The sequence below is a fragment of the Panicum virgatum genome, chromosome 7N (assembly GCF_016808335.1).
Source record: "Panicum virgatum strain AP13 chromosome 7N, P.virgatum_v5, whole genome shotgun sequence".
Classification (NCBI taxonomy): Eukaryota; Viridiplantae; Streptophyta; class Magnoliopsida; order Poales; family Poaceae; genus Panicum; species Panicum virgatum.
This window is the reverse complement of record NC_053151.1, coordinates 18,337,847-18,353,884: the sequence shown is the minus strand read 5'-3', so window position 1 is coordinate 18,353,884 and position 16,038 is coordinate 18,337,847. Positions and strand designations below refer to the sequence as shown.

The following is a 16,038-nucleotide window of genomic DNA, read 5'->3' as shown; positions in this document are numbered from 1 at the left end:
CTTTCTCTTCGTTCCAAATTGTAGATTATTTTAGCAAATTTAAAAATTAATTTTTGCTATAATATTTATCCAAATGTATAGCAAAGCTATATATCAAGATTTACGAAAATAACCTACATTTTTTTATAGATGAAGTACTTAAATAAATCATGCAATGACAGATCCGGAGATTGAACCGAGCCCAGACAAAGCACACGCGCGGCAGCTCTATTTCTCTCTCCATGGCCGATTTGAGTGGCTAGGCTAGTCACTTGCCAAATCATGGTGGGGGCCCTATGTAGACATCCTGTGTCGCCTGGCCTAAGCCCTAGAATAAATCATGAGGTATCAATTAATGGATAAAGAAAAGAAGATAAGGAAAAATAAAGATACATGTTAACATGTGGCGGTGGATGCAGCATCGGGGCTAGGGAAGCCGAGCTCACGGTGGGCTGGTGGCCACAGAGGCAGAGCACTCTCGAAATACTTCTCAGCTACGGATGAAGAAAAGGATAAGTAAGAAAAATAAATGAATGGAGGAAGAAGGGTAAAAAATAAATTCCCCAAGCTTGAGTCTGTGGATGAGTCCCTGAGCTGAATAATACGACCAATATGTTACACAAATGATGGCAAATAAACGACGCAAAACAGTAGATCAATCACTTGAGCTTGCGTAACTCTGCATGGAAGGCCTCCTCGTGCTCCTGCTTGACGCAGAACGCCAGGGCGGCGGCGCCGTCGGCCTTGTCCTTCCTTCCGCACAGGATGCATGCCGGCACCACCTTGCGCTCCATGTTCCCCATGAGGCGCGCAGGCCCGCCGCCGCCAAAGTCGACGTCGTCCAAGCCGAGATTCCACCAGCTGGTCACGTACAGGGTGTCGTACACCTCCAGGCCCTGCAGCCGGCCGCCCATCTCGTCGCCGATGTACGCAGCTCCGTCCGTGAAGGTGTACGGGACCCGCGCCTTGGCGTCCCTGATCAGCCTCACGAGGTCAAGGATGTCCCCGTCAGCAACCTCGCGCAGCGTCGCCGCGGCGAGGCCGAAGGCGAAGACGTTGCCGTAGTAGCTGTCCTTGGCCCCGGCCTGCTTCCTCAGGTTCACCGTGAAGGCGAGCGCCGTGGGGGCGTCCTGGCTGGCGGCGTCGGCTATTGTCGCGCGGGCACGGGACCTCCATATGGCAGCGGTGAATACGTCGAACGCCGTGCATGTCGCCGCCGCCGCCGCCGCCGCCGCCTTCTGGTCACCCTGCGGGCCACTGCTGCGACGGAACTCGTCCTTGATGCGGTTGACGAAGCTCATGGGCATGGTGATGTAGGAGCTCGGGAAGTCGGTGTGCTTGCTGCTGACCATCGACTTGGTCATGGTGATGATCGGCAGCGGGAGTTCCGGGAGGAAGTTGTCCACCCTCACCGGTTGGACGGACGGCGACGAGAACCCCCGGGCGAACTCGCCGACGGCCTGCAAGAACTGCGCCATGCCGACGCCGTCGGCGACGACGTGGTTCCACGTCACCCCCACGACGAAGCCGCCGCAGGAGAACTCGGTCACCTGCGTAAGCAGCAGCGGCGGGTCTTTGTTGTACAGCCCTGCGTAGGTGACGGTGAGGTCCTCCACGGGGATCGCCGGACGCTGATCGGAGAGCTTGGCGTCGCGCAGGGTGCATCTCGCGGACGCGCCCACGAACACCACGCCCTCACCCGTGCACGCGATGCTCTGGCCATGTGCCCCGGCAGTGAGGCGCCCGGCGACAGGGTAGTAGGGAACCAGCGCTCGGGAAAGAGCTCGCCTTAGGGTCTCGGCCGGCTGATCGATGGGGTGCTCGAAGACGAACAGCGCTGTCATGGGCAGGGACGCCAGAGCGCGGTCCATGGAGGTCAGCCGGAGGGTGCCGGCCGGCGTCGCCTCCGATGGGGCGACGAGGAAAGGCAAGGACTTATTGGTCACGCAAGAGCTCTTTGCCATTCTTGAAAGGCGATGCGGGGTGTACATCTGCGCTGTTAGGCGAGGACTTGGTTTCTTTTCTTCACTAGCTCGCGTGCATTTATAGGCACGAGGTCATGTTCATGTACCGCGCTATGACAGTGCCACACGCGCTGTTGTTGAACAGGCATCGGTGATGGTTCCAGAGTCCAGATGATTGGCCCCTGCTCAAATTTCTCATTCATTTTGCCCTAAAACAAAAATTTATCACTCATTCATGTGCGTGTATCATCAGGGCCCCCCTCTGCTCCCCGCACCACCTGATCTATATCACTCCAATTTAAGAATCCTCTAGAGAAAGAAATCTATATTATATTAGGTGTTTTATCACATTGATCTCAATAAGTTGAAAAATATGAGCATGGGATAAATGAACTTTTAAATGTGTGCATAAGTTTTAAATCTCCGGCTATAGCTGTTTGCTATAGCCCGCTATAGCCTTTTAAAGCATCTAATGCAATTCATGTCTCCTGTACAATTTAGCTGCTATAGCCTGATTTAGCTCCGCTATTAGCTGTTTTAGAGTGTTGCCGCTACATAGCCCACTATTTAAAACCATGACTAGTAGGCCATGTTGATTAGAATTTGTTACGTGGCTAGCTATTCATATACTAGCCTAGCAATGTTATATTGTTCGTATTGACCTAGTGATCATAGGCGCTATTTGCATTTGTGTGACAATCGTAATACTATCAATTTTGTGTTCATTCATTTCATGTACAGGCTATACCGCGATTATGCGAGATATTGATTATCCATGTTCCGATTGAAGTTCTGATTGATTTGTCTAGACTCCGGTTAGGATTCCGAATGATGGACCAAGAAAACATTACTTGCTATATATATAACTTATTCTGTGGCCGGGCCTAACGTAGGTACATAAAAGTAGCCATCAGGTGTACCATGAAAAATGGAATCGATGTGAGCAAATAGAGATGGAATTTGCTCCTCCTTATATGAGAGATACTTTAGGTCCCTTCGAGATGGTTTAGAAGTGCATGGACATGCATAAAGAGGTTAATCACCATTCACTGATAAAAGTTACTCACATTGGATCTACTATTTGATCGAGTAAATGGTCGAGCAATTACAATGGTGATAGAGATATATCGCCTTGAGCTTTATTGGTATCATCCGGCAAAGGGATACGTGTATGAGTATATATGGATTCGGCCCATATGAACTTTATATGTATTCAGGAGTCAGTATATTCTACTTGGTGCCGCTATTTATTTGTTGTTTAAGGAATGGTTTTTCCTTCGATAAGGTTTACACATAAACCTCATGGGTCACACAATTAAAAGGTAGTATTTTTAAAGAATTTTCTATATGATTGTCTCCTGTCACTGCTTGAGAAATGGCTTGAGGTAACGGTTCAAATGTCCTTAGGTACTGGTTTTGGAACCGGTACTACCAAACCGAGACCAAATCTAGGCATCTAAGACACCGAGTTTTTAACCGGTGCCTAAGGCCTCCTTACCGGTTCAAATGTTCTTAGGTACTAGTTTTGGAACCGGTACTACCAAACCGAGACCAAATCTGGGCGTCTAAGACACCGAGTTTTTAACCGGTGCCTAAGGCCTCCTTTGGTACCGGGTCAAGGTTCCACCCAGTACCAAAAATATTCACGAAAAATATCCTTGTGCTGGGATTCGAACCCACGGCCTTTTACCTCACACGTTGCTCCTTTACCATCTCACCTACGCAGCTGTTGTGATTGCGAAGGAAATATCTTCCTTTTGAAGTAACCCATGGATGAGCCTAAGGTACCGGTTGGTGTTACCACCCAGTACTAATGTAAAAGTTACCACCCGGTACTTAAGACTCATCCATAGGTTCCATCCACCCCCAAAGTACCGGTATGAAGATGAATCGGTGGGTGGACCTTTGCTGATCCATGAATGATAATATAGGGCTCCAATGGGACAACTTCTTGAAACCTATTACCATGCTCTATAAATATTTGGAATGGGGGTTAGGAGTGTTATTCCACATGCGAGAAACCCTAGCCACCACCTCACCCAATCTAATCCTAAAACCGTTGTCAGGTACGTGATGCTAAGTATAACGTGGCACGCCGTTACATCTCTGAACGTGTAGATTCCATAGAGGCACTGCTGATTTACTAATTAGTTGCTACGAGGACCAGGACAAGGAGATCGTATACTTCCTCTGCACCGACGCGCATTACTCTTTTGCTGCCAATTTTCTAGTGATCCCCTTACGCACATGCTAGCCTATCCTACATGTTTTCATCAATGTGCGCCTATTGCCTATGGTTCGTGGCAACTGGCAATTTTCGTGGAACAGCGCCGGTGTGCACTAAGCGACCTTCCTCACGAGTGCGGTTACTTGATGTTCTCTTGCTTTTGGCATTGTGCATACAAGTCTACAAAAGCTATGCGATGGAACGCTTGTCATCATCTAAAAAGGCTATGGATAGAGATATGTCTCGATAGCTCTTTCACACAGCTCAAACCACGATTTAGCGACCTGCAGCTCCTCTCTTCCATGCCATGGCTGTCTTGGGCCCTTGCGATGGATGTTGCAGGCAGGCAGCCTCGAGCCACACACGTAGCAGATACTTCGTTCCTCCCCTTCCATTGCTTCTCTGTTCTCTCTATATGTAGCTGTGACACCAATCGCCTACACGAGATTCACGCGTAGGCCGTCACATGCCAAGATTGGCTTCTTGTCAGGGAGAGTCAGATGGTCCATGCGAGCTTACGCGTGTTTCTTCTCACTACTTAAAAACCATTTTGTAACAGCGTTCCAAGTTTTTCAAGGGCAAACCAAAATTTTACCCGTTCTTACAAAGAGAGTGGGTTACTGTAGCATCCGACCTCCCTACAAATGGTCCTATGCAAAAAAAAACAAACTTATAACTTTTTCCTATTATCCCATATGAAGTCAAACTTTATATCAAAATTGTAGAGAACGATGAGATCTAAAACTTTGCAGTTGATAATTTAGCATCTAATTACAGCCTAATTAGGTTCATTAGATTCGTCTCGCGATTTACAGGCAGCAGTCGCAATGCGTTTTTTATTTCGTCTAGATTTAAGTCTCCATGCAGGTGCCGATTTTTTTTTGGAATTTTGATTTTTGAAACTAAACACGGCGCTAGTCTACGACATGACTGCCAATAAATGATGCAACCGGCATAGCCGGAGGCGGAGGTGGCTGGCGGACACCACCGGAGTTTTTGGTTCTAAACTTTACCGTATCTAAACTTTTTTCCATCCTCCGCCACTGCAACGGCGTAGCATTTTTTAGTTGGTCCAAAAGCTCAGTTGCTACTTTCTCTTCATTCCAAATTGTAGATTATTTTAGTAAATTTAAATATTAATTTTTGCTATAATATTTATCCAAATGTATAGTAAAAGCTATATATCTAGAATTACTAAAATAACCTACATTTTTTGATTGATGGAGTACTTAAATCAATCAATGGCAGATCCGGAGATTGAACCGAGCCCAGACAAAGCACACGGCAGCTCTATTTCTCTCTCCATGACCGATTTGAGTGGCTAGGCTAGTCACTTGCCAAATCATGGTGGGGGCCCTATGTGGACATCCTGTGTTCCAGAGTCCAGATGATTGGCCCCTGCTCAAATTTCTCATTCATTTTGCCCTAAAACAAAAATTTCTGGTTGATTCATGTGCGTGTATCATCAGGGCCCCCTCGCTCTCCCCACCACTTGATCTATATATCACTCCAATTTAAGAATTCTCTCGAGAAAGAAATCTATATTATATTAGTTGCTAGGAAAATTGCATGCTCAATACAATTTATGTGGTTTATCACTTTGATCTAAATAAGTTGAAAAATATGCACATGGGATAAATGAACTTTTAAATGTGTACATATATATACATATATGCGACTAGTAGGCCATGTTGATTATATTTTGTTACGTGGCTTGCTATTCGTATACTAGCCTAGCAATGTCGTCTATATCGTTGGTATTGTGACCTCTAGTGTGATCATCGGCGCTACTCGTATTTGTATCATTGTGTGACAATCGGCGCCTATTGCTTATGGTTTTGTGGGTGTTGTAAAACAATTGTATAGTAGAAGACACGAGTACGAGGGACTAATCTTTATTCTCTAAACGTTGACTATTTACCAAAAAAACCTTAAACCTAGGCTAAAATGCAACAAAGTGCATTCTCTATACAAAATACATCCGCCCTGCAGTTGCAACCAAAAGACTACATCGATTATCGATTGCAACTGTGAGAATAAACTAATTGCAACTAGATGCGAACCAGTTGCAATTGGACGTGAATTAGTCGCAACAGATCGACCCGGTTGCAACTGAACGCGAACCGGTTGCATTTCAGACCGACCCGGTTGCAACTAGACATAATACAGTTGCAACTGATGTGTGTGTGCCACACACACACTGTGAACTAAATTACAGATTTGATATGAGCAACTCCAATAGACTCTGTATCCGTGATGAGTTAGCTAAAAAAAGAAACCTCACCAAGAATCGGATCCAACAGAATCTGTGTTTCGTTCGCCTAGCTATCTTGCTCGATATTTCCTTCCCCTCGGTAGGCAAAAAAAATGAGCTTGTCCCGCTCACCATCTCCCTCTTTCTGCCTCCCAGGTCCCCCGCAGCCCATTCCCCCTTGCCACCCCCTCCATGCCAGGCCGCCCCCGCCGTCCCGAGCCACGTCGGCGGCGATGCGGCAGTGCCACCACGTCTTCTGCCGACCTTTTCGACCCCGGAAGATGGTGAGCTAGCCGGTCCGCTTGGCCATGGCGGCGCCGAAGAGGCAGGTTCGGAGTAGGAATGCTGGGTAGGAGCGAGAGGGGTTGGGGAAAGGATGAAGATAAAAAAGGAGTATGACACGTGATGCCTACTGGTACTGCAACACATGAAGAGTCCAGTTTTAGTTTTAGATAGTATATTGGTTTACCTCTCAGTTTAGGAATTTTTTTTTAGCTAGCCTCTTAATCTCTAAATTTTGCTAGGATTATTGCTAGTCTTTTAGAGGTGCTCACCCACAGCAAGCAACTGGAGTAGGAATAGGACTTTTTATCCTCCCTTCTATACCGAGACTCCTAGAGTCCGGTTGTTTTACAGTAGTGGCTAGTGGCAACTGGCGATATTGGTGCAACCGCTCTGATGTGCACCAAGCGGCGATCTTCCTCGCGATTACGGTTGTGTTTGGCATGTGCAAGTGTACAGAAGCCATGCGATGGAACGGCGTGTCACCGTTTACTTTTCTTTAATAAAGGCATTTTTGTAGATGGGACGGGTCCAACTGAATCCCTCGATACCTCTACGTCTCTCCACTCAAAGGTAGATTTAACGGTCGACAGCTCTTCACTTGTGTCTGGCTGACTCCCTTCCACGCCATGGAGACGTGAAACACGCCTATTGTCTTGGGCGCCACTAGTTAGTCTCTAATGGTATACCTACTTAGATCCGCCTGAGGTCCTCATTGTGTCTCACTATGCTTCTAGTTTGCTTTAGGACTACCAAACGCTCACTACGAGAGGAAGAGTCTTTGGACCACCTCAAAAATACTGAATTGAGTTGTACCTACTAGCACTAATATAGTACCGGGTCCAACTGAATCCGGTATTTTGTGGTGGGTGGAAAGCTCGGGGGTCATAGTACTAGGTGGTAACACCAAACGGTACTAAAGGGTTCACATTAGTACCGGTTGGTGTTACCAGTGGTATTAGAGCCTACAATTATATTAGTATTGGTTGTTATTACCAATCATTACTATTGTGCATCGTTTAATACCAGGTGGTATCACCAAGGGTCCTCCATGGGTTAATTTGAAAGGAAAGCATCTCTCTTGAAATTAACTAGAATTGTTGTATAGGTGAGATGGTAAGCCTGGTACATGCCAAACAAAGAGTTCCGAGTCTGAATTCTGCACACCGACGCGACCGTATTTCGCATGTAAAATTAGCTGACTTGTGACTTACGTTTTACGCTGCTTGGCGTTTACTTTTGGTACTAGGCCATGCAATGGCACTGATAGACGAGACTTGTCCATGCAATGGTACTTATAGGCGAGACTAGTCTGGCTTGTTCAGGCCTTATGACCCAATACTAAGCAGCATTTTTCTAGCAGTGACTACTTCGTAACTAGGTACGTAAAAGTAGCGTTCAGTATCATAAAACATGGAATCGATGTGAGCAAATCAAGATAGAATTTTCTCCTCATATTAATAATGCGAGAGATACCTCAGGTCCCTTCGAGATAGTTGGATTAGAGGTGCATGACCATGACACTGTAGTAAAGAGGTTAATCACCATGCATTAATAAAAGTTACTCATGTTGGATCTACTACATGATCGAGTAATTGGTCGAGCTATTACAATGGTGGCGCATATATTGCCTTGAGCTTTATTGGTATCATCCGGCAAAGGGATCCATGTATGACTATATATGGATTTGGCCCACATGATCTTTATGTGTATTAAGGAGTCAGTGTGTTATGCTTGGTGCCGCTATTGATTTGTAGTTCAAACATGGTTTTTTATTCACAAATGTTTACACATGAACCTCATGGGTCACACAATTAAAAGGTAGTATTTTTAAAGAAGTTTCTATATATGATTGTCTCCAGTGCAAGCAGGAGGTTCAAACAATTAGAACTCAAGAACCAAGGGATGCTCATCCATGAGTGATCATATATTCATATAGGGTTCGGCCAACAACGTGAAAACCTATTACCATGCTCTATAAATATGTGGGATGGGGTTAGGGGTGTGTTATTCCACATGTGAGAAACCCTAGCCGCCACCTCCACGCAACCTAATCCTAAAACCATTGTCAGGTACGCAGTGCTAGTACACCGGGGCACGCCGTTACATCTCCAAATGCATAGATTCCATAGAAGCACTGTTGATTTACTAATTAGTTGTAGTTTACGAGATTGCTACGAGGACAAGGACAATGCGATCAAGTACTTCCTCCACACGGAAGCGCATTACTCTTTTGCTACTATAGTGATAATAAACTATGGTATCTAGGAACGAGAGGAGAACCCGAGTGGCCAGCAGCCTCTGAATCAAGCGCCCTGGGTTCGAATCTCATCAGCCGCGAGTGGAGGGCGGGTTTGCCTAAGAACCCCTGTTCCTAGCGTCCTGGCGCAGAGGGCTACTGTAGCCTCGGGTCCCTATATAACAAACTATGATCTCCTTACGTGCATGCTAGCGTATCCTACATGTTTTCATCAATGTGCACCTATTGCCTATGGTTCGTGGCAACTGGTAATTTTCGTGGAACCGTGCTGGTGTGCACCGACCTTCCTCGCGAGTCCTGTAGTCGATGTTCTCTTGCTTTTGGAATTGTGCATACAAGTCTACAAAAGCTATGCGATGGAACACCTATTATCATCTAAAAAGGCTATGGATAGAGACATGTCTCGATAGCTCTATCACTCAAACCTCAATTATTTAGCGCCCGACAGCTCCTTCCCTTGTGGCCTTGTGACCGGTTCGTTGATTCTCTTCCATGTATGCCATGCATGGCTGTCTGGGGCCCTTCTTGCTATCGACGTTGCAGGCAGGCTGGCTCGAGCCACACACGTAGGAGTTATTTCCCCCCTTCCATTGCTTCTCCGGTCTCTCTACGTGTAGCTGTGTGACCAACAGGCGCCTACACGAGATTCACGTGTAGGCCATCACATGCCAAGATTGGCTTCTTGTCGGGAAGAAGAGTCAGGTGGTCCCTGCGAGTTTAGGCCAGTCTCAGTGCTAGGGTCATAAGAGTGTCATGATATTAAATTTATTAACATATACCAATAGTATGAGGAGAGAGAAGAGGGGAGTGTCATGAAATGTGAGAGGAGTGTCATGGTGATGACCCTCCACTGACACAGTTCTTAAGATTTCAATCTTGGTAACTGTATCGATGACACTCCCACTGATACTGGCCTTAGGCGTGTTTCTTCTAGTTGTCTCCTCTATAGATTTGCATGGTTCTTTTTTTTCGGTAGTAGGGCTAGAGGAACTGTTCGCTAGCACAGGAACCGTACCGTGCCCACATAGCTTTGGTTGCATATCTTATCGACAAACTGTTTTTGGGCATATATACATATCTTATCGACAAACTGTTTTTGGGCATATATAAAATCGATGGACTGTGTTCGGGTTTAAAATCGATCAGTCGACTGGAGTGCCGGCTTAACTAGCTTCCTTGATGCTTTTGAGTGACAAATAATAGAAAGGTTACAATCTTTAATTAGCACTGCAAGAAATCATTTAGTCTATGACGAAACAAATTCGTTACAGATCGCTGAAAAAATGTTATAAAACAGCATCTATGACGATTTCGGATAACGTCATGGATTAAGCGTCACATATTAAATCGAGTGACGTTTTTTCCGTAATCGTCACAGATTGGCACGATCTATGACGTTTCTAAACCGTCACAAAATAGCCCGAAGTCCACTTAGCCCAGCCCAAACCCAATATCTATGACGAAAATAAATGTCACAGATGTTGTCACATATAATGCCAGGCATCCGACATGGCCGATGACATGGCGGCTGATGTGGAATCCTACATGGCGGCTGACGTGGCATCAGATGTGGCCAATGACATGGCAGCCAACATGGCTGATGACATGGCATTTTTGAAAAACCTAGCCCACTTGTTATTGGGTTGATTTTGAAACTGGGTCACTAGATGGGCCACATTTCAGCCCATTACAATTCCACTCAGATTGAAACAGCCATTCATGAAGCCCATGAAAAATTTAGTCAATTTATCAAATAATCAATTCAGCCCACAAGACAAAAAAAATATATCATCCAAGTTACCATCACGAGAACAATAGTTCAAATCTGGTTCATAATTGTCTAGAGCAACATGGCATTTAAGCCACTCAAGCAACAGAAACTACAAAAGACAGATTTAGCAAAATATAAGATGCAGCCTTGTACTTTCTTGCCCTTGATGCCTTGCTAGATTGCTGCTTGTTGCTAATTGAGAGCAAAATATTTCTTGAGCCCCTCATGGCCTGTCAGATTGCCGCTTGTTGCTGGAGAGCCCCTGACATGCAAATATTAAATCCATGTAAAAGTTCATATTGCATTTTCCACGAACACAAGAGATAGGTCAAAATATTTGCAACACTATGCAGTGGTGTACCATATACTGGATGCTCATGCAACATTTCTTTAACTTGGAAATGAACACTTGTATCCTCCAAACGAAAAAGGATCTACTATAATTTTTTCTTTAACTTGGAAATGAACTTCTCTAAAGAAAAATGATGCACTATAACCTAGAAAACTGGATATATATATATATATATATATATATATATATATATATATATATATATATATATATATATATATATATATATATATATATCAGATGATAAAATGACAGCTATTCAGGGAAGCATGCTTTCATGCAATAGACATTGCGAACTGACATACAAGGAAATATAATAGAAAAAATAAATGATCCAAAAACAATATTCATTGCTGAAAACAGGGATGAGATGTGAGCAAGGAAACTGAGAATAAGTGGAAGAAAACAATATTTATTTTAGATTCTAATTATTACTGTTCGAGGCTCGGGGACAACATATTCATTGCTGAAAAATAGGCCCATGAGAGGCCCATTTCAGAAATCCCAAAGCATTAGTGCATGGCATCCAGTAGTCTCACATAATGCTAGTTTGAGTTGGTGCAAGTCAACTTAAATAGGAGTGCTCTCCACTGTGGTTGAACATACAACAAAGGGAAGAATGGGGCTAGTTTACATACACAATGCATGTGTGCGCATATGCGTGTATGTTTTCACGTGAGGAATTGCGTGATTTGTGAAAGGTTGGTGTGTAAACCTTTTGCCATATGTAACTTAAATATTAGCAGAAGGGTGAGAGATATCTCCGAGCCGTTGCCGTAGTGAAGCCCGCACGTGGGATGGCAATAAGGTTTGCAGGCAGCACAACTGTAGCGAAAATGGCCTCTCGTGCCATATTTCAATATAATGTTTTGGCGATTGATGACACACACAACACTTGGACTAATATGATTGTTAAAGATGACCATTCTCAGGCTTTTAGGTTCAAGTGATGACAAAGAGAAGATAGGCGTAGCTAGGCCCAAAGGGCCGCCCCTACGGGGGTTCCGCTACCCGGTTAGCGGACGGGGGTCGAGGGGGAGCCGCCCCTCGCGGGTCTCAGGGCAGCGCCCTGAAAGCTCTTCGATTCAGGAGCACCGGAAGAACCGACGCCAGGGCATCGGAGCATCCGGTGGTAGTCGGAAGAACCGACGCCATAATACCTTGGTGCAGAAGGGAATCGAAGCCAAGTCAGCCTATAGGCACCGGTTGAACCGACGGTCCAAAATAGGGCATCGGTGCATTGGGCGTCCTATGTACCAGAGACGATGTCAAGCGCCCAGGAGAAGTTTCTTCAGCACCGGTTCAACCGACGGTGCATCGGAGCATACCGTCGGTGCATTGGCCGTCCTTTGTACCAGAGACGATGTCAAGTGCCCAGGAGAAGTTTCTTCAGCACCGGTTCAACCGACGGTGCATCGGTGCATACCACCGGTGTAATGACGTCAGCGTCCAGGAGAAGATTCTTTCAGCACCGGTTGAACCGGTGAGGCATCGGTGCATTGCATCGGTTCAACCGGTGGTCTCTGCGTCAGCTGTCAGGACTTCAACGGCTACTTCATGTTGTGAGTGACCGGATGAACCGACGCTACCCTGCCAAGAGGCATCGGTTCTTCCGGTGGTAGCAGATTTTCAGCTGACCGTTGGAGCAACGGCTACAAGACTTGGTGGCCTATATATACACCTCACCCCGTCCATTTGAAGTGTGCTGGAGTTGCTGAACATCCCAAACACACCCAAGAACATCTCCAACCACCATAGAGCTTCATTGTACATCATATAGGCTTAAGCACATTTGTGAGAGTACTTAGTGCTTGTTTAGGGATTAGTTCTTGCGAGAGCTCCCTTGAGAGAAGTCTTGCTGCGGCAAGCAACTTGTGATCCGTCGTGTGACCCTCCATCTTGGTGTGGAGTGGCAACGACACTTTGTGCGGGGGAAGAGGAGGCCCCCTCCTTGGTGGAGAAGCTCCGTAGTGGATTTCGGCCGGGTGACCGAGAGAGACGGTGGCGGTGCACTAGACTCGGTGTCTTGTGTGCACTTGCCTTTGCTTGCCGGCATCGCCTTGGTGGCGTAGTGCAAGACGGTGATCGGAAGAGCCTCGGTGTCCCGTGGACGTAGGCATTTGTGCCGAACCACGTTACATGACCGTGTCTACTCGGGAGTTTGCATCCCTCTTGCACTTACCTCTTTACTTACCTTATTACGTTTCCGCATTTACTCTGTTTCCGCATTTACTCTTTCTTGTGTGCCTTTACTTTCCTAGTTAGTTTGATTAGGATTGGCTATAGGTTGCAAGTTTTTAGGGGTAAGTAGAGAGTTGCATAGATAAACCTTAGTCATAACTAGCATGTGTAGGACGTGTTAGGTTTATCTTATGCAATTAGATTGAGCCCTAGGATAGAAAAGCGTTTAGCGACCCTATTCACCCCCTCCCCCTCTAGGGTCGGACACCCCGGTGATCCTTACAACAACTTCACAACTGTTTGAGGTCCATTGACTATGTTCTGCGCTGCCTCAACGACGATGTGCATTGCATCATATCTTCATGAGGACGGAGTGTTAATTTGTAAGTGTGATGGATTTTTTCCATGGGTTCGTTTCACCTGTTTTGATCTGTCTAGTGTTAGATCCGAATTACATAGCAGTAGCATTATCTCTTTTATTTTGCCTCAAATTAAATTAAAATCTACTAGTTTTAAATGCATATTTCCAACAATCCAGAAACTTTATATATCCGTTCACTGTTATTCAGAAACCTAATTTTAGTTTCAAGTAAGTGTGGTGGATTTTTTTACTTGGGTTCATTTCAGCTCTTTTTTGATCTGTCTACAGTTAGATCTGTCTCCATCAAAGGGGGAGCATTCTCTCCATGATACATCGAGATCCTGTAAGTCTTAACAAAACAACTCATCGACACAGGCGATTTGATGGTAGTTGTGTTGCCGAATACTCTCGTATTCTTGCAGTTTTCATACGGGCAAGGTATCCTCTATGTCTTCTCATTTTTCTTGCGTGGTTCTCCGTACCTTGAATGAATTTATTAAGTTCTCCAAGGAAATATGCCTCCGTCCTTCGTACTTTGTACATCTATGCCCTATCCATCTCTGAACAGCAACAAATAATTTAAATGGATTAAAACAAAATTTTCATAATTTACTAAAAAAATAATAAATATATATATTTTATATATGCGGAGATATTGGAAAAGGTCAATTTAACATGCATGGAGTAAAAAATTAAAAACCCAGGCAATTAATGAACAACTAAATATTGGGAAAACAAACTATATATTGCATTTGTGTTAATATAGAAAAGATCCATTACTAATTTGGCAAATAAATATATACTTTTATATAGGGGGTGCTATTTAGCACGCTGGGTGCTGGATAGGTACGGGAAAGGGTAAAAAAAATTTATTGGGTTTTCTTGGTGCTCTGCAGTCTCGTCTCGGTGTACTGTGTGCTTCATAATATCATGCTACCAAAAAATAATCCATGTCTAATATAATTGTTCAAAAAAATAATACATGTCCAATACTTGTTCTCTGTGAAATCTGAATACCTGAATACCTGTTGGTGTGCCAGGGGTATTTTGGTCTTTTCACAGCCACTTAACTGGGACATAACTAGAGGGATAACTGTAGGGCCATGGAAGGGAATGAAAATAAAAAGAAGGCCACAAAAGGGTGTTTCAGTTTTCTAGGGCCATAGAAGGGACTTTCATTTGTTTCAGGGCCTTACAAGGAATTTTCCCTAAGTATTCAACATGCCAGCCCTCCCCCTCTTCCCCGTCCAGAGCCAGGAACTGGCAAAACTGGAAAAACTAGTCCCGAAACTAGAAAATTGTTCTTTGAACCCGAAAAACATGCCACACCTCTCGACAGGAAGCCAAAACCAGAAAAATATTCCCGAAATCGGAAAATGTATTCTCAAAACCGAAAAATTGCTATTTGAACATGAAACCAACGTTTCTTTAACCGAAAAATGGTGCTTGTAGCTGGAAAATTGCCCCAGTGTTGAAAGTATTCCTGAAACTGAAAAAGTATCCTCAAAACTCGAAAATTGTTATTCCAACAGGAAACCAATGTTTCTTAAACCAAAAAATGGTGCTCCTAACCGCAAACAGTCCCACCAAAGGGTTCGAGCTATCACAGCATCTAAAATTTCAATCTCCAAGGTTAGTACTCGGTCACCTTGAATCGATTTCCAGTTAGAACCTTGGATTTTCCCGTTTCGAGATGACTCAGCTAAATTTTTCGGTCACATAGACTGATTTTCGGTTATGTCTTTTTAGTGTTCCGGTTGCGGCTAAATTTTCCGGCCACGTAGATCTTTTTTCGGTTTGAATCTCTTGTTTTTTTGGTTTTGGGATGGATGCTAGATGGGCTTGGGTCTGAGGGCTATCGGGGTGTTAAGGCCCTGTTTAGATCACACCCCGTAAACGCAAAAAAAAAACGTCACATCGAATGTTTTGACACATGCATGGAGTACTAAATGAAGTCTATTTACAAAACTTTTTGCATGAATGGGCTGTAAATTGCAAGACGAATCTAATGAGTCTACTTAATCCATGATTTGCAACAGTAATGCTACAGTAACCATCCGCTAATTATTGATTACTCATGGATTAATTAGCATCATTAGATTCGTCTCGCGATTTACAACCCATCTGTGCAAAAAGTTTTATAAATAGACTTTATTTAGTACTTCAAATTAAAAAGATTCCAACGCAAAAAATTTTGGGCGTGAAACTAAACACGACCTAAATACTTATTCAACACCCTAGGTGCTAAACAGGGAATGTACATTTATATATGTGTATATATTTAAAAATGTCAATTTAATATGTATACTAACTAAAAAACAAAGCCCAATCAATTTTTGTACCACTAAATCTTGAGGGGAAAACTATCATGCATTTGTGTAAATATAGAAAATATAATTCTTCCTCT

At 44.4% G+C, this 16,038-nt stretch overlaps 1 protein-coding gene across 1 annotated transcript; it reads right to left on the bottom strand.

Annotated features, from left to right (window-relative positions):
* Positions 1-509: 509 nt before the first annotated feature.
* LOC120682974 (acyl transferase 15-like) lies at positions 510-2,019 on the bottom strand. Its single transcript, XM_039964981.1, has one exon. The coding sequence runs from the start codon at positions 1,968-1,970 to the stop codon at positions 639-641; it is 1,332 nt and encodes a 443-aa protein (XP_039820915.1). The 5' UTR covers positions 1,971-2,019; the 3' UTR covers positions 510-638.
* Between the last annotated feature and the right edge of the window lie 14,019 nt (positions 2,020-16,038).